The 19,255-nt window shown below is 38.2% G+C and overlaps 1 protein-coding gene across 5 annotated transcripts; it reads right to left on the bottom strand.

Annotated features, from left to right (window-relative positions):
* Nucleotides 1-570: 570 nt before the first annotated feature.
* On the bottom strand, nucleotides 571-17,864 carry LCA5 (lebercilin LCA5). Of its 5 annotated transcripts, none has more exons than XM_061358377.1 (8): nucleotides 17,715-17,864; nucleotides 12,117-12,492; nucleotides 9,041-9,570; nucleotides 7,403-7,540; nucleotides 6,409-6,505; nucleotides 5,111-5,256; nucleotides 3,120-3,258; nucleotides 571-1,466 (listed from the first exon to the last, which is right to left on the bottom strand). In XM_061358377.1, the coding sequence occupies exons 2-8, from the start codon at nucleotides 12,307-12,309 to the stop codon at nucleotides 667-669; spliced, it is 2,043 nt and encodes a 680-aa protein (XP_061214361.1). In that variant the 5' UTR covers nucleotides 12,310-12,492; nucleotides 17,715-17,864; the 3' UTR covers nucleotides 571-666. The 5 variants fall into 5 exon arrangements, with proteins under 5 accessions (XP_061214361.1, XP_061214364.1, XP_061214363.1 ...); XM_061358380.1 differs by having other exon boundaries at nucleotides 5,144-5,256; XM_061358379.1 differs by lacking the exon at nucleotides 17,715-17,864 and adding an exon at nucleotides 17,361-17,387.
* Between the last annotated feature and the right edge of the window lie 1,391 nt (nucleotides 17,865-19,255).

Raw genomic sequence — 19,255 nt, 5'->3', positions numbered from 1 at the left:
TGCAATGAATACTAATGCTCCCTTGAGAGAAGTACCCTTTTACTTAACATACCATCACACCATCAGCAAGCCTCAAAAATTTAAGAGAGCGATGGCACGAGACAGAGTGAGAGTGAGCAAGAAGAAAGGGGTGGGAGTGAGAGGGAGCATGAAGGGTGTAAAAGAGAGTGTGAGCAAAGGGCACAAGTGAGTGTGAACCTTTGCAAGTCCTTCCCTTCCTATGGCACCCCAACCAGCTTTCTGTCTCTGAGCCTCTGAGACCCTGGCCCGCAGCTGCACAAGCAGACAGTGCCACAAGGCAAGTGACAGTCTGGATGGAGCCCAAGTTGGGCAAGAGCATCTTCTCAGATGACTGAAGTGGCCAGCCAGTGCCTACTTCATCTACCAAAGTCCCTCAGGACACCTTTGCTGTTTTTCTGCCAGAACAGTCACTGCCACATCTCCGTGGTCTGTATTTGGACATCATATTTTAGAAGAAATTTCCTGCATGGCTGTTCGTAAGTTGTTCTACCAAAGTGCATCCTTCCTCTCTATATATACCCATTTACGTAAATTATTCCTTCACAAGGCTTCACAATGTATCTGAAATGTTTTAAATCTGTACCTAATAAATATTACATGAAAATATTTTTACAGTATTTACATATGAAACATATAAAAATATGATCACTGTAAGATTATGTCTTCGATTTCATCTTCTAAAGAACCAAGGGTCTGAACTCCTGGCTTTCTTGTAGTGTGCTGCAAACGGTGTCTATTTCGGTTTCTTGCTTCACCGAAAAGCTCATCGTCTTCTTTTACTGTGACTTTACTTTTTTTATCAGCAAGAAGAGTATTACTAGAATCCCAATCTATGTCCAATGGTGTATTGTTACTTTTAGAAAGAACATTGGTACTGGCACTGCTTCCAAAGAGTTGTTCCATTAAATTGGACTTTTCCTTCTTACGATTGAAATCTGCATTTTCTGTCACTTTTTCTTCTGAGCTGACACTTTTTTGAGTAAGCCAACTCGGCCTCCCTGATCCTTTCCCAAAGGAAGGTACATAACTACCAAATGTTAGCTCACTACCTAAATCTGTGGTCTTTGGATTTCGTTGCTTCTGCCCTTGTGCTCTTGTGGCATCATCATGGCTGTTATCTGCAGGAAATCCATTTGTAGCCTTCCCAGGAATCCCAAAGAATTGATCAGCTTTTTCTTTTTTCTCCAGGAAATCAGATTTCCTTGCTGTATTTATGAGTGGTGCTTTGGAAACAGGTTTCATGTTTGTTACATTTTGAGTTTCTCTATCAATTTCTTGCATTTTAGCAAGCAGGAACTCTCTTTTTTGCCACTCTTCCAGCATTTCAGTGCTCTCTCTCTTGACTTCAGGTTTCTGGATTTCTGTCTCCACCTTTGTTTTCTCTTCTTTATCCAATAAAAAGTCACTTTCTTTTTTCATTCTGTCATGTTCTTCCTTTTCCCACTCTGCAGGAAATGTTTAAGCATTACCAAAAATGTTCTAGTTTCAAAATGCCTTCAAAAGATTATTTTGGAATAATGCAAGCAAAAGCCATTGAGCTTTGAATGTGCTCCTCTATGCATCATGTGGTTCTCCTACTGCAAAAATCAATTCTTCAAAATTTACAGCTAAATTCAAAACAGGTTCTCTGCTAAGATATAAAATTTTACAGCCATCTAACAAAGGGATTAGGACATTATCCACATTCCAGCCTTTTCAGAGGAATTTAATTTCTGCCAGTTGCCTTCCCATTTCCTGAGTTCGAATGAAAATGAAAATCAACATCAGTGATTGTAATAGTTCTGACTTGCACAGCACTTTATTTTTCTTTGTCAGCACCACGGACAAAGTGCTGGGATCTATGTTTGGGTGTTTTTCCCTACAATGGGAACTACTTCTGTGAAGCTTTCAGGCCAGAAAGTCATAGATAAATCCTTACCACTTTCAAGTAGTTAACGATTTAAACTATACTGCACCTGCTGCAATCAGAAGACAACTTTACATCAGTGTTCTTTGCATCACCATTTGAATTCAGTGAGTGTCTGTGCAAATACCAAATGTCAGTTTGCATGGCTAAAAAGGGACAAAGTTGAAAAACAGTAATAAACTTCTAGATAGAACCTGCAAATACTTATGTGTACAAAAAAAAGAGAAGCTTCTCAAATATTTCTCTCTTCAAAATATTTTTGTCAAGACAGCAGGCGTGTGTTTGGCCAAAAGCTGAATAGGGCTACTTGGCCCCTTCACCATACTGGCATACTTTGGACATTTCATCCAAATTTCTGACTGATAGTTTTCACAAGTTCCATGTTTTCTACTGTACTTCAGATCAAGCTTAGAGAAATAACAGCATCAGTTCAGTTAATATATTAAATACATGTATTTTTTTCAATAGCATATGTGAGCTGTGCACTGATGCCACTGGAGGTAGAAGATTTTTCAGAATTTCTCTCTGAAAACAGCCATAGATTTTTATAATTCTTCCTTGTCATTGAGCATAAATGTTAATTATAACCAATGAAAGTATTTTAACATGACAGGACGCAGTCCACCTAAAATACTTTAGATTAAGAGACAAATGTAAGTCATTAAGATGTTGTGAAAACCAAATGAAAAAAAATATTAAAATATAATAACAGAAATTTCTCAAATAGTCACACTAAATTAATTCACCAAAGTGAAAAGAGAAACTAAAATTGCAAATGATACAAGAAAGTAGATATGTACTGAAAAAAACAGGCCATATTAAGGAAAGCAGATTTGTTCTACTATAGTAAAAATCTACTGCCTACCTCCATAACATCTAGCAAGTCAGAGATAAAAACAGCATTTACCTGCCATGTCATCCTTGTTTTGTAAAGCAAAATCTCTCAGGCTTCAGTACTTTTTTGTGGATAGCATTTTTTGCTGCTGCATACTTAATTGCAGCTCAGTACAGGGCACACATTATTCTACATCCTGCATTTCTTTCCGATTCTCTTTGCATAATGTAACTGAAAATAATTTTCCACTGTAGTGATCTCTGCAAAATCATTTCTCTTCTCACAAGAAACTAGCAGCCTTACTTGATTAGTATTCTATGGTGTATTTTCCAGCCTCCAGTTGCCTGTTTTCCTTACCATCATGAAGTTTTTGAATCCTCTCCTCTAAAACCTGTATTTCCTGAAAACACTTCAGTTTCTCTTCTGTTTCCCTGTCCTGGTCTTGTTTGTTGAGGTCTGCTTTCTCCTTCCATCCTCTGTCTTCCGTTTCTTTTTCCTGAAATAAATGAATACAAAACTGAAACTGATGGGGGAAAATGATCAATAAAATAAATACACAAGCAAAAAACTTCCATGTCATTCTAAAATCACATTCTTACTGCTAAACATAAAAACAAGTAAGTTTTCTAAGATAAACCGGCTTTAACAACCAGAGGTTTGACCCTGTAATCTTACTACTGATAGCACAGCTTTATGCACCCAAAACAAAAGGCATAGATAATCAACTCTATCCTGTGCTCCAGATTTCAGGAAAGTTGCAGCTCCTATGTTGTAAAGCAAAATTATCACTGTGTTATAATAGTTGTCTTTAGGAGTCAGATGTTTTCTTTTTCACGAGCTTTAATAGAAGGCTAGACCCCACCACCTTATTCTTTGAATAAGCAAGCAGTTAGTTACCCTCCATTTCCATGATCTGATCATTATACTCAAATGAGTGGGTTGTAGATTTAGACAGTTTCACGGTGGTACTTGAAGTTATGGAGAGTTAATGAAAAAACAGTGAAAGAGAAAGTTTTAATCTTGGCTGAAAAATTCAGCTAGTGAGTATACACACACATGTAAACGGAAGGAAGCTGCAGAAAAGATACTAATGTCAGCATTAAAAAAACACTACTAGTAATGAAGAGAAAGCCAGCATAATCCAACATTTGGATACTAACTTTGCAGTTTGTGCCTATTTTGGAGCAAAATAAGCTTCTAGATTAAAATACACTTCTAAGAAATTTAAGAAATAGTTCCTACTTAATGAACAATGAAAACATGACTATTGGCCAAAACAACTTTTTCCCTTCAAGTACAAGGGTATAATTATTATTATAATCTTGTAAAAAAAAAACAAAAAAATCCAAAGCTTCATAAAGAAATAGTGGCCAAGTATTTAAAATACTTGACTTACAAAACAGATGAAAGCACAAGCAGCCCAGATCTAGTATACGTTAAAGCAACAGCCACACATGAACTAGAGAGGTTTACAAGATGACTCCATGACGTGCATTTGGTACCAATTGTGTAGTTGTGTAACTCACACACCAAACTATATGTTGAGAATACATACGTTAAACTGCATCCATAATTAGTGACAGGATTTTGAAAGAAAGAATATATGAAAGAAACAGCCATGAAAAAGCTTCAGTTCTATCAGGAAGCCAGTAGAACCATCATCAGAGCATTATTTCTGACTAATAGTCCTAGACTTACGCAATCAGAATTTGTATAATTTGTACCAGAATCTGTGTCATTTTGAATTGTAATACCTTACAAATCTCTCTGATTTTAGCCTGAGGTCACAGAAGTATTAGCAATACTTTTAACGGTACTATTTTATAATAAAAAGAGAAATGGAAAAACAACAACGAAAATCCAACCATATTCACAAAGCTGGAAAAATGACAGAAGAAATACCAGCACTGTGACAATAAGAGGAAGTGTTAGATTTATGCATTGTGAAATAAATCTGGAAAATAAAAGAAGCAAGAAGCCATAATTAAGACCAAAGCAAAAAGAGAGACAAGGCTGTTGTAACAGATTGCTCAAACAAGCATTAGAAATGAAGAAAAGGAGAGAAAACCAAAACAAAGTTTTTGAAACTTCAGAAAAATGCCAGTGGCAGAAAAAGAAACAAATTGAGTGCTAATGGTTACCGGCAAGACATAGATTATGATGAACTGTCACAAAAAAGGAGTATGATATTTTTGGAAGCTTAGAGCTTCTCTTCAAGAGCAGAATGCTTTCAAGGTTATATTGTCTATATATTCACGTTTGTATAATTACACATATTTTCTAAAATATAAGCTCTGCATTAACCATTCAGTTATCCAGAGTAAGTCTCAGATTCTAATGGCACTCACTATTTTAGGAAGAATCCCTTCTTTCTTGCTTACTGTGCCATCACGGGCAAGTTCCGATTCTGGAAGTAATTCTACTGGGGAGAAGTATCCACTGGTCTGTACTCCTTTTGTGAACTGTGCTCCCTTCTTAATATTTTGATTGTTGGCTGTAGAAAATACAAACTGATTAAATCACTTGTCCTACTATATACCTATCTCTCACTTGTTATGATTTGCAGCAAACATAAAAGAATGTCTTGGAGCCAATGGAAGTGGAAAATATTGACAAGTAGCACACAGTTGTTTTCAGCATCTGTAAAAGCTAATTTCAAAAATATTGCATGCATAACTTATCCTGAAAAAATAATAAAAACACCTTGAAGCTACTTCTAAAGTAACTTTACAGTAGCATTACAGTATACTTTCTATCTGTTAAAAAATCTCTACAAAATATCTCACTCCTCTTACTGCTTGTCACAGAAGCTACATGTAGAGAAGCAAACTCGTAAAATTAAAATTCAATTCTTTGCATCTTTGCAATACATACACTTACCTCTCTGGAATGACATTTAAAAAAATCTGAACCTAAAATAGAATAATAGTAGAGTATCCATCATAAAATGAGCAACAGGCAAACTGTTTGAAATGCTGGCATTAAATATTTAAACCAGTCCCATAAATTCCTGCTTCTTCTGACAAGCAGATTCTACTGATCCAATGAAAATAGTCTAAGTACACACACAGACACACATACATACACACACATATTTATGTGGGTAGCATAAGGCTTGAGGCTGTTTGCCACACTAGAAGAAATCACCGCACTGATACTTTTAGATTATGTTCTGGGACATATGTACTCCTTGAGAGAAAAAATGACTACAGCTCATCTGACAGACAGTAAATTTGAATTGGCAAAAAGGAAATAAACCCCAAAATATTCACAGCAGTGAAGCTACTATTTTTAAAGCCTCTGGAATTATTGCTGTGTAGACATTATCTATGATCTATTAGAGAATTTACTAAACAACTTCCCCTTCCTCCTTCATTAACCCAAGGAATATCTGCTATGAAAGGAGTTAAGGATGCTATCTGATGAAGGTCCGGGCTTTAGCTCTGCTTCAGTTACCAAAGAATCAAACAAACAATGTGCTCCTTTTTGTAATCAGTGCTGTGTTGAAAGCAACGCAAAAAAGTAAACATTCTTAAACAAGCAGTAGTAGAGTCAGGCACTGAATGGATGAATGATAGAACTTAGCAGACTAATTTAAAAGTGTCATTATTAATTTTTCTGCCTTTATTTGCTTTACAGAAGTTACCCCTCTTTCTCTGTATCATATCCATGTCTTTTCTTGGTGATAGCTTCAACATACGATTAGCATAGATATTTTTTGCTTCAAGTTCTCTTTCTTTTTCCTGTGAATGAAAAAGGAAGATATAACATTGAGTTACTAACATTTCATTTACAAGTCATTAGCCAAGCTGCATCATAAATTAAAAAACACATGTTGCAAATAGAAACAGAGTAAGGCAATCAATAGTTACATCCAACGTTTCAAGGAGAACAATCACATTCCTATCCTGGCTTATGCTACAAGCAGGCAGATAGAGAAGCCATTAGAAAAATATTCAAGGGTGGTAAGAAAAAAAAAGGGAAAAAAAAAAAGCAGCATATGTAGAGTGAAAATAAAACTAAATGCTAATGCTTCCATTGACATGAATGAGACAATGTGTATATAGATTGCACAAGTGATTTTTCAGTATTGTAGAGTTAAGTATTTCAATGCTAGCAATGTTACTTGTCTTGTTTTTTTCTGAAGATAACTGACTAGGTAGAACATAACATTTGCAGTCCTTACATTCAGAATTTGGGCAACAACAGGGTAGGGATGCAAATAAACCTTTGCACAAATTTAGCAACACACTAATAGATGAAATTAACCTTTACACAAACCTACTGTAATGCAAGTACATTAGCAACATAAAGTACTTCATATGCCTGCAAATTTAATTTTAAATTCAAGCCTTCAAAACCTATTTGTCAAGTAGATCTTGTGGTTTAATCTCAATGCTTGGCCATGTACTTGATCTTGTTTTTCTTAACTAGTGCTAACAATAACGATTAACATAGAGACTGTAAGGTCAGAGTACAGAACATTTCAATTTTAGCACGAAAAGAACTCACATGTGGGATATAATTAAGTACACATCAGAGAGTGCAGTCCCTGGTAAACTATTCAAACCTGATTGTAGATACTTCCAAAGATAATATGTCAGAACATGGTTAGCAACTTGTATTGCTTCACATTTTACCTTCAGCTTCTGATTTAGTTGATGAAGCTCTTCTTGGAGAACTCTGTTTATTTCTTGAGCCTCATAGATCTTTTTTTTCTTTGATTGTAGCTCTCGTTGAAAACTGCTACCACTTAATTCAAGATTTTTTTCCAGATCCTTCAATTAAAACACAATAGTATTTTTTTAGTAATTGAATTACTTTAAAAGAGTAATTTTACATTACTTCAGTAAAATTACAATAAACCAATGTCTTGGATCCTGATACCGACTCCAGCATTACTGTAACACTGAATACATTTAAATCTTTAATCCCAACTTTGAGGAGGCAGACAAAGCACCTGCAGATGCTGCAGCTCATCCTTCTGGAGCACTGAGAGGTGACTTGAGGACATAATGGGAACACAGACTACTTTCTACAAGGCTCTTGGCACAGTGGACCTCCAGATCTCCCAGACAAATCTCAGACTGATGGTTAAGAAAAAAAAAGGACCTCACTGAAAGTGCAAGATTAGAAGGAACAATGCAAGAAACAATTTTTAACCTTTCTACTAGGACTAAATTTGTGATTGTGATTTCCTTCACACACCCTTATCTTGCAATAGCTGTTTTAAGTGAACCTGTGATGATAGAAGGAAAAAAATGTAGGAGAAAATCCCTTACTTTTTAGAGCATGATTAATTTTAACATTATCCAGTACTACAAATGCTAAAATACCTGATGATAAAACTACAGATGCCAGATGGTGACACTATGGGGTGAAGTGATTTGGGTAACTCAGCAGTTTGTACCTTGGTATTTTGGGATTTATTTTATGAAAGCTTAGTCTCCAGCTTAATACTTTGGATTTCCAGATAAATTATCTCTGTAATATGATTTAGGTTTAATTACTAATATAGACACCAAACTGCAACACCATTTTAATGACCAACATAATTTTACCTAAAAATAGTATTGTATACAACTACCAACAGTTTCATAGTGCTAACACAATTATTTTTAAACAAGATAATTTTTTACACGTTTACAATCTATACATGTTTAGACATTTACAAAAATGTAAACATTTTTGCTGAACAAAATTAAAACATATCGCACAAAATTCTTAAAATGGATGCCCAGAAAATGTTCTAAAGCTCATCTGGGTATAAAAAAAAATTGCTGTAATTTTGTTCAACTCAGCTCTCAGATGTGCAGAGTAATGGACAATCAAACACCACATGAATGCAGTTCACCAAACTAAAAAATAATAACTATCTAGAGTTTTCTTTGAATTGCAGTGTACAGTTCCCTAAATACACAGTTTTTTTTTTTAAACAAATGCTTCCCCTCCAAGAAGGAAAATTAGATTGCACAGAGTTTTCTTACAGCTGCATGCATTTCTGAAACATTATTACTAGTTATAAAAACACGTAAAAGCACAGCCCACAGTTACATATTGACAAAATATGCTTAATTTTTAAATAGCAATTTGAATGCCCAACTACCAAGTATGTAACTACATCATCACCTTGGAAATTGATGCTACTTACCTGGTAAAAAAGAGAAATGCAAAAAGAATGATTTTCTATTTACTACACAACTGTAAAAAACCACAATTCATGAAACTCATGATGGCAACCTGTTGCAGAATTCCTTACAAAAACAAAGTCTGCTCACCTTAATTCTTTTTTCACTGTCTTCTAGCCTGCTCTCTGCATAGGCGAGTTTCTTTGCCAGGTCATCTCTCTCAGCAAGGTGCTTATCTGCAGACAGCTTTTTCAGTTTCTGCAAGGCAGTTTTTGTTCTGTACAGTTCATCTTCTGAATCTTTCAGCCGTCTTTCAGTCGCACGTTCTCTCTCTTGAGATTTCCTTAGACGCTCCCTTAATATTCTAATCTCATTGTTGTGCCGAGCAAGAAGCTGAGAGATTTCATTTTCTGTATCTTCAAACTTATTCAAGGCTTTCTCCTGCCTGTGCTGAAGCCTCTTCAGTGCCCTGTTTTCTTTCTGCAGCTCATCTAGTTTGATGTGGAGTTCAGTCAGTTCATTTCGGAGCTCATTGATTTTCAGCAGTCTTGCAGAAAGAACTCTTTTTGTAACAAGATCTATATCTTTTGCAGGAGAATCCCTTGTGAAGCTCTGAGAATGGAAACCCCACCGTGTCCCCCTTTTGCTTGGTGCATATTTGGAATCCAATTTCTTTGTGGCTAAGAGAGGAAAAATAAAAAGCATGTTTAAGACAATGCAGTTTGTCTATTCAGACATCCTGCTTTGAATAAAGCTCTGCCTGAAACAATTTTACAATTTTACTTAACAGAGACTGCAGCTTTCCAACGAGACAATAAAAGGAACATATACAACAGACTTATGCTCCTTCTGATAGATAAAAAAAAATGGTAATTTATGTCTGTGATTTACTGGAAGAAATAATATTTACAGCCATCAATACAGGACCATTGTAAAGTAATCATCTGCAAATTGTATCAGAAATGACAGTCATGTTTTGTGAACATTTGAAATTGTTTATTAAAATATTTAAATACTATATTCTTCTGCATACAATATTATCAAATGCTTTTAAAATGGTACCAATTAGCTGAGTGTTAGCTAGTTGTGTCTTATGCAAGATGTAATTCTCTCAGACAAATGCAGTAGTATTTTCAAATCCAGCTGCCATGCTTACAGACAAAACAGCAGATTTCAAAGGCTCAGTGCAGAAAGCCTCCAAAGCAAAATTACAAATCCCATGAAAATTCAGTTCTCCGCTGAATAATTTATTCTTGTATCACACGTTATTTTCCATACAGTATCCTTATTTGACTACTGTTATGCATCACTTGCATTCCTATTTGATATTATTATTAATCCCATAGATAAAAGCTAAACATTTTGTTTTAATCTTATTTGCCTCTCAAGCCACACTCAAAGAATGAAGCATATAATCTACCCAAAATACCTCTTAAAAAAACTGAATATAAAGTACATAATTCATTAAGGTACATCAGCGTTTAGCAGAACTGAACAGCAGCAGCTGCAGGTTATAATTTAGGCTTGAAAGGTGAAACATAGCAATAATGCAGTTACTTCTACATAGACAGTGAGCGTGACAGCAAGTTCTTCCTCCCCTTTGGTGCTTACCAAATAGTTTCACCAACAGAATAGAATAGTTTCTATTCTACAGAGAATATTTTACAGCAAAAATAACAGCTTTAAATATCTTCTTATAGTTTCTTCTAAACATTTTCCACAAACACTAATTCCTTTTCTGCTTGATGCTCATTTTTTCCAGAGTTTGGTCAAACAAAAGAAGGTTGGTTTATTTTGGTTCTAGGCTGTTGTTTGGTTTGTTTTGGGGGTTCTGGGGTCTTTTTCTCCTTTACAAAGAACATTCATGTCACATTCAGATGTAAAAAGATTATCTAATACATGCACTGCAGAAATGATGCGACTCCTATCACTAACGAAGGGAATTCCCACTAACCCTAGACTTGCAGACCATTCAAGAATTTATCCACACTTAGGACAGAACAGACAGAAAATTCCCATACCAAGTCTGCACTTTTGACCATTTAGTTAAATTGGGGAATAGTGTCTTTCAAGAACAACATGATACTCACAGTACCTTCATGTAATAGTTGTGTTCAATTCTGGCCAAGTAATAAAAGAACTAGTTATTCACTTGCCCCCTTCAAATTAAATGGCACAGTGGAGCTGCAGGTTTTGTTTTCCAGACAGCTGACACATGCCTACTATTGAGAAGATGCTGCTTCTGAAGGTAGAGAAGCTCAGCAAAATACCAGCTGCACCATGACAAGGTGCACTATCAAGGATCTGAAGAGTTACATTCCCTGGGCAAATTCTAGATTGAAGGTCTGACCTTCTGGTACACTCTAGATCATAAAGTTGAACAAATGATTCAGATAGCATCAAGCACTTATGAATAAAATAGAGCACTTGCTCAAGTAAGGCAGGATATGCTCTGACTTCACCAGAAAACGTGTGGTTATTTAGAACAAGCTTCCAAAGTGCAGCAGAAAGCCCTCACATCCCTACTTCAGCCCAGGATCTCTATAACCATTCTCTCCCTTTTTGTAGGGATGTTCACTTCACCACATTCTCAATCAAAAAAGCACCTTATGTAGGTGAGGTGTGTGTCAAGGGGCTCAAAGTGGAGATATTTCATCTCAAATCAGAGATGTTTCACCCTCAAGTAAGGACTTCCGAATTTCTACATGAACCTAACTTTCACCAAAAAATTTTTCTCTCTCTTACCCCATTAGTGGTCTTTGTTTATTTGTTGAAAGTACACAATATTACACTGTAAAGCCTGGTCAATGAGACTTCCACAAGAGAGATATCTTTAGGGTATTTTGTCTGAGAAATTTTAACAATCATCTCTCTTTTACAGGCTGCAGATTAAGGACATGCTCTGGGTCCTTGGCCTCAAGCTTTTTGTCAAAGACAAAAGGAGTGCATCCGCATGTTTCAACAAAACACTAGCATACGAGCCATGGCTACTTGTTAAGAAATACATGAATCATTCTGAAAGTCACCAAAAATCCTCCTTATTCAGGAATAGGTTAATTTCAGTTTTCAACACAGCAGTTGCAGTTTACCTGCCATCTGTAGCATAATTCACATGAACCTTATTTGTAGATTCTCCTAATGATAGTTTCCCACTTTCCTTTCAGTTTTCAAAGATAATTAACTCTTGGAGGCAGTTACAAAGCAGCAGTTTCTGCTCTCTACCTACCTTGGTAGTGCATAAGGCTGTTTGAAGTTTGTGTTTTGGGATCTTTTTTTTCTTGGCTTGTAGATGTTAGTGTTGGTGACTGACCAGATGAATGAGATGCACTACCTTCATCTGAATAATAGGAGTCGCTATTTTTATCTCCATCTGATTTTCTGTCATATTCAGAATCTGGGCTCCTTAGTCTTTCTCCCATTTCTCAGATTTAATGGCTTTCCAGATTTTTCTCAAAGACTGTTCATTTTGACACGAAGGATCTTTCAGTTGTACAATGGCAGCAGCTGGATTATCTCCTTGGGTTTATCATCTTCACCTCCAAAACATGAGATCTTTGCAGTTTGGTTCAACAAGCAGTAGTTACCATTCTGAATGCATTTTTCTGTAACAATTTAGAGAGAGGAAAAAGGAAAGTGAGAATTATTTTGTTTAGTTAAGAAAAGTAAAAAACTGTAAATTACACAAGACTTCTATAGGCTTATGCTACATGCTGGGCTACATTAGTCTTACTATTTATATGAAATGTGACAGACACCACTATAGGAATACCACTAGTATTACACTCAGAGGATTGAGGCACTTCATCCCTGAAGGAGAAATCAGAAAATTAACAGTTAAATACAGAATAAGAAATTACTCCCAGGTTATAAGGAGGGGAAAAGAAGCATTTGGAAATCAAAACAGAAGTGAAAGTTTGATACTACTCAGGAAACCAATTTAAAGACATTTGAAAACTTTTTAACCAAATGAATTAACAACTTATTCATGTTACTAGAATTGAGGTATTTGCAGAATTTTACTAAATCTTCCATATCTCAATTTCTGACACTCCAATGATGTCAAATAATGGGTTTGAAAATCAGTTGTCCCATGTGTGTGGAGGACATTCTGTCCCTAACTGCTAATCACAGTCTCTGCTCTAGAAAACACCCTTGTACCTTACAACACCTAGTGTTTCATGCCTTCAGGAACCGGTAGGAGTACACGCATTGGTTTCATGTGCTTTATAGGAAAATGCAAATGTAGCCTTTGGGGTTCTTTTATATCTGTCTTTTTTATTAGGGTTTTTTATGTCTTTTGTCTCTCCCTCCACTCTTCACAGTGCTCAAGCTTATTTCAACATCTTTCTTTCCTCAGTGCAACTTCAAAACATCAGTCCTTTAATGGATGTATAAACAGGACTTGCATCAGAGCCCAGTAATTCTGCCTGCTGAATGACATAAGCTCCTAGCCCATTTCTAAATGGTAAAGAAAACTACACGCAAAAAATTGAGCAGCTTTTAATCAAAACCCCTCTACACTGCAGGGTATATCACATACCTGTAAATTAGCTGTAAAATTTTCACTGTATTATTTCCCAGTAAAATAAACTTAGCATGCTTCTCAGCCTTCTGTTCTACTGTCTATATATGCAGAATTGCATAGCCAAGCAGATCAGAAATGTCAGCTACCAAGACAGTTTTCATTACAAATTCAAGCTTTCTGGCCCAGTTCACTGTTAGCAGAACTGTCTCCAGTGACTGGAATCCATTTGCCTGCATGATCTATACAAAAGGAATTAGAGGAATAAATAGCCCAACAGAATTCTAAACTGGGAAGTTGCTGGGAAATTAATACTGAATTATTTGGAAGAGAGTATTTTTTCTTTACTTAGGGAATAACTTTACAAAATAATGGCTTCTAAGCATCTAAATATTATCAGTTATTGTGAACATTCAAATGATAAGTAACAACTGTTTTTCTTCTCAAATAATGCAGTTATTAAATGTATTTCTTAAGTATATACCTAACCATAACTGTCTTATCTTCTTTGGCTTTAAGACCCTCAGACATGTTCTTGAGCACAAAGCTTAGATCATGTAGGAACACCAGAACGTACTGGGGTGAAACTCTGCTCCCAGACAGCTCCATCCTAAGTCCCAGCTTTGCAGACATCTGTGCAGAATGTGTATTATTTTGCTCCTTGAAGAGCACAACAAGCACAACTGAAATACAGGCAGAGTTTTGGAAACAACCTGCTCTCTAGAGGGTGCACTGACAAACACTGCTTCAGCTCTCTCTACAGGACACTGTCAGGGAATGCAAAAAATACAAACTAAAATATAAACTAATATATTTAATTGTCTAGCATCTAATGCTATGTTTATAACAGACAGTAATAACATGTACTTATTCTGTGCAAAGTATCTACAACTCTTGCAAAAATGCAGCACAGAGGGGTAAAGGCATGGGGTGACTGGAGGGGTGGGAAAGCAAAACTGCAGGACAATACTGGGCCCCTAAGCTGTAACATCTCACCTGTGCTGGTCATCAATGGATGCAGTCTTGGGAGCTAGGTAAAACCAGCCTTACAGACGCATGGAACAAAGAACAAGTACTCAACACACGTAAAGCACACCACATGTAATAAATTCAGGTGTAATGTGAAACCATGAATCAATGAGTAGACTAAACCAGAATAAAACAGAATAAAAAGCAACGTGCACAGTGTGTTAATAAGCATATAAAAATGAATCCAAATGGACCAGAGGCAAGAAAGAAGAAACCATGACCATCCTCCTCTTGCCTTGGAAAGGTTTGGGATGTTGATGTAACCCCTCCGTAAAGGGGTTGCCATGCCAGTTGAAGCAAGTCAGGTTCCAGAGGGAAAGTGAATGAGTGAATATAACACCAGGTTTGGTACTAGAGTTTGCGTCTTTAGCACTGAAATTGTACATAGCTTGAACTGAGTATCTGAACTAAGTCCTTGGTTAGACAGTTCAGATTTTAATTAAAACAACAATTACTGGCTCTGCATCTGAAATGTATTCCCCATTTTGCTCATAAGAACATGCTGAACAAAATAAAGTGGCAGGAATTCAAGCAACCTCATCTGTTACTTGGATGCAAGGCTATCCCAGGGCCACATGTGCCATCCAGAGGAGTCCTGGACTCCTGGAGTGGGCACATCACTGTTGAGGCACCACCACATCTACAGGTGTTAACTTAACCTAGCCCTGTGTGGAGGCAGAGATTACTCTATAGGACAAATATCTTCAACAGTGTAGATGTAGCCAAGATACACCCAGATTTTGTCTGCCTTCAGGACACAGAAGAACAGAAATAAATCATTATGCAGACTTTTTCTTGAAAAGAAAGGAAATTTGAATGAAAACAAATGTGGCTGCCTTTAGGGAAAACATAAATGCCTACAGTTCAATCATCAACATGTCTAATTATATATATAAAACAAGAACACTCACTTTCACCTACTGTCTTAAAGCTGATCAGTTATTTTATAGTCCCATAAATGCTCACTGAAGAGGCAGTAATCTCTTTGAAGACTGCTTTTCATAAATCATTGTATTTAAAACAGACAAATTGTAAGAACTGGATATTCCCTGCTTTTGAGAATATTCACCTAAGCATCATTTTGACATACAGCAACATCAAGGAACAGTAATTTCTGATGCGTTCTGGAAGCATTTTGAAAAGCAATGGACTGAAAACAAGTTGGAAAAGGTGAACCAGTAAAAGTTCCCTTGAGTAATGGCCAAAACCATTTTCTGAATCTTCAAATGGTTTTCAGTTTCAGAAATAGGTAATAGTATTGAATTTTCTACACAAAACAAGAAATCTTTGCCTGTCAAGACTTGCCAAGTTCAGTTTTCCACCTGTTTATTATGTAATTTGATTAACATGAAGAATGCACATTTTATATTGAGAACAAATTAATCACTGGGGTGTTTTGAGTTTTACTTCACTTAGCCTAAGGACTGGCTGGTTCAGAAACACTTTGGTTCATTGACTTTTCAATTGTTACCAACTACTCTGAGCTGATTATAAAGGAAGTTCAACTTCTGTGAGTAAGATCCACAAAGATACCTATTTGCTCCTGGTTCATTTAATAAGCTTCTGAGGAGTCAGACATTAGCAGTGGGTTAGCAGTGGGTCTATTAAACTCCATCACCCCAAAACACCAAGCTCCTCCCCTCAAATATGCACACATGCTTTTGGAAGCCTAATGCGTCAGTACAGAACGTCTGAAGTAAATATGGGACTTGCACAAACCTCAGAAATAGTTTTGTTTTCAGAATTTCATACTCCTTCACTTCTATCTATTGCTATTCCTTACATATCTTGAATTGAAAACATGCGTATTATCACAAGAAAACAGTCAAGCTGTAGGTCACTGCAAAGGATATGACAGGCAAAACAGAGAACACAAAACATCACCAGTGGTGACAGAATACTGTCCCCCTTATCACTCCTAAATCAATCACAGAAATAGAAATCAAACTACTGGATTACAGATATTAAGCAATAGAGAGAAAGGAAAATTACTCAGTAATTCTTCCCTCACAGAACACCCAGAGCTTACTTCTGTAATACAAGCCTTATGAAACTTTTCAAGTTCTTTTGAATCTCAACACCCTTCTGATACGAGGAAACAAGACGCTTTTCCTGGTCACCACATGACACTTCCCGAGTACAAATGCTGACCTCTAACGGTCCAATCAGTTTTTCCACCTCTTCTAAGAGAGGAACAGCTCAAGAGCCAGATTCAGACAAATACAAAAGCATGAACCCAAACTATTAATGTGCTGAACTTATTAAAGAAGAAAGAATAACTTTAAATTAACTATAACTTTGTCTCCCTCCTCTCCCTTCACCCATATTTTTCACATCCAAATACCAGAAAAGAGACTTACTTGTATCACATCAAAATATATTCACTGATGAGGCTTTACTGAGGAGCAAATACTTATTAGGGAAGCTTTCTGCACCTGCTGACTTAACTATATGTATTTCTTCTAGGTTTATCAGCTTTTGGTGAGTTAAAATGCTCTATGGTTTTAAAAGCCAATATTAAACATATCTGACAGTAATATTTCAGAGCTACTTTCAGCAGCAAATCTGAAAATGAAAAGGTTGTTGTAACCCCCAGGTCAGAGATGAGGAAACAGCAGTCCAAACAGGTAACATGCAGGCCAGTTCTACACTTAGGAGAAGATACAATGTTTCTTAATCCTAAATCAAAGAGGCCCATGCCCTTGTTCATATTCCCACCTATGCCTTTGCTGAGTATAGACTTACCTAGTTCAACTCAGTCGTTCCCAAATGCAGCTCTCCAGCTCCCAAAGTGTGAGCACGCGATTCTCCAGCACTGGGGAGAAGCTGTTAAAGTACATATCAAATGTATTATTTTAACGAATACTCTTAAAGCAACTAACTGCACGGGAGAGTACGTTTTAAATGCAGTAACTTAACTCTACAACAAACGACTTCTCAGGAAGGCACTGATCACTTGCAGCCCCTTTTCGGAAGGCCTGCTGCCCGACACTCACCGGTCCGGGGGACAACACCCCTCCTCCGCGGCCGTACCCCGCCGTTGAGTGCCCGGGTGCACAGACTCTACCCGCGGGGCCGACCCTCACGGCACGTCGGGATCGAGCACCCCGCGCCCCCCCAGAAGGCTAAGCCCAAGCCCAGGCCCAGACCCGCTCCCACAGCCCCAGGCGCACCCCCTCCTCCCTCCCCCCCCTCCCCCCGCCACGTTCTTGGCCTCCCCTCCTCTCCCCTCCGCACCCCCTTGCCCCGTCCCGGCCCCGTCACTGCCGGTACCTCCCCGGCGGACACGGTGGCCGTTGCCACGCTACGCTTAAAGGGGCCGACGCGGCGCGCGGGAGGTATTGACAGCGGCTGCCCCAGCAACGGAGAGGAGAAGGAGGCGGGCTCTCCTCATCAGCCATTGGCTGTCCGCAGCGGCACGCGGTGGTTGATTGGTAGAACAGCCGGCGGCGGCCGAGGGACAGCCAGAGGCCATTGGTGAGGAGCTACATCCCGGCTGCTGATTGGTTGAGACCGTACCTGGGAGACGTAAAGGGGCGGGCTCTCGGGCACCCATCATTCCCGTGATGCTCCGGCAGCGGTGGAGGTGGTGCCGCTGGGGACGGTGTTGTATTGTGTTCTGCCGGCTTCCAGGCTCCGAGGCTGCTGGCGGCACCAACCTAGTTTTGTAGGGACGAGTGTCGAAGCGGGCGTTAAGTGCAAAATCTTACCCATCAGGGTCTGGGAAGTAATCATTCCCCTGCACCCGGCACTGGTGAGGCTGCACCTCAAATCCTGTGTTCAGTTCTAGAGCCCCTCACTACCAGAAAGACATTGAGGTGATGGAGCGGGGCCAGAGAAGGGAAATGAAGCTGGTGAAGGGTCTGGAGAACAAGTCTTATGAGAGCTGAGGGAACTGGGGTTGTTTAGTCCGGGGAAGAGGAGGCTCAGGGAGACCTCTATAGCTACCTGAAAGGAGGTTGTAGGCAGGTGGGGGTCAGGCTCCCAAGTAACAAGTGATAGGACAAGAGGCAATGGCCTCAAGCTGCACCAGGGGAGGTTTAGATTGGATATCAATAACAAATTCTTCACTGAGAAGGTAGTTGGGCATTGGAACAGGCTTTCCAGGGAAGGGGTGGAATCACTGTCCTGGAAGTGTTAAAAGCTCTGTAGGTAAGATCCTCAGTGACATGGTTTAGTGGTGGCCTTGGTAGTCCTGGGTAATGGTTGGACTGGATGGTCTTAAAGGTCTTTTCCAGCCTATGATTCTGTGACCAGAGAGATGCCCAGGGGTGAAAGCAGCAATCTGCCTCTGCTAACACCCACCACGTGATATTGAGCTGCCCTTCTTGTAACTCCTCTAAGGAGTGGGGTTGACGGAAGCCTTAGGTTGCATGGGGCAGTTACTGTCAGCTGCAGTTTGGGAATGAGGCTTTGGGACAGAGGAACATCTGGGAATAATGACTGATAGGGGTGAGAGCAAAAGGGAACAAAAATACTCTTTAAGTAGGATGGGAAGATAGGTGAATAACCAGTGTATGACAGGTTTTATGCATATCCATCCATCTATCTATGTGCACTCTGTGTGTGATGTAATTTAAAAGCAAAACTACCTGAAGCCAAGAGGAAAGAAAAAAACAAACCAAAAGGAACGGTGTCAGATTATAATATACCCCAGAACTAAAAGCAAAATGGATTATACTGACAAAAGGACAAATGTACTGCCTTCAGCTAGCAAATAAGCTTGAGTCCAAAGGCAGGTCCAAATTAACAAGGGTGTTGTGTTTTATTCTGCAAAGAAGTAAGAGCGTTTCCAAACCTTGGCTTCTGTTATT

Source organism: Neopsephotus bourkii, unplaced genomic scaffold, assembly GCF_033783945.1.
Source record: "Neopsephotus bourkii isolate Nb327-2 ecotype Australia unplaced genomic scaffold, CSIRO-AGI_Nbou_v1 NB_941, whole genome shotgun sequence".
In the NCBI taxonomy this organism is placed as follows: Eukaryota; Metazoa; Chordata; class Aves; order Psittaciformes; family Psittacidae; genus Neopsephotus; species Neopsephotus bourkii.
Note: the sequence above shows the minus strand (reverse complement) of the source record. Positions and strands in the feature narration are given on the sequence as shown.

Bases quoted from the DNA above. Each gene is read 5' to 3' on its own strand.
- LCA5 (XM_061358377.1), bottom strand. From the start codon at position 12,309: ATGGGAGAAAGACTAAGGAGCCCAGATTCTGAATATGACAGAAAATCA. The intron at 6,506-7,402 runs GTAAAATGTGAA...TTTCATTCACAG, and splicing joins AACTAAATCAGAAGCTGAAG to GAAAAAGAAAGAGAACTTGA. The intron at 3,259-5,110 runs GTGAGTGCCATT...CATTTATTTCAG, and splicing joins AAGGGATTCTTCCTAAAATA to GAAAAAGAAACGGAAGACAG.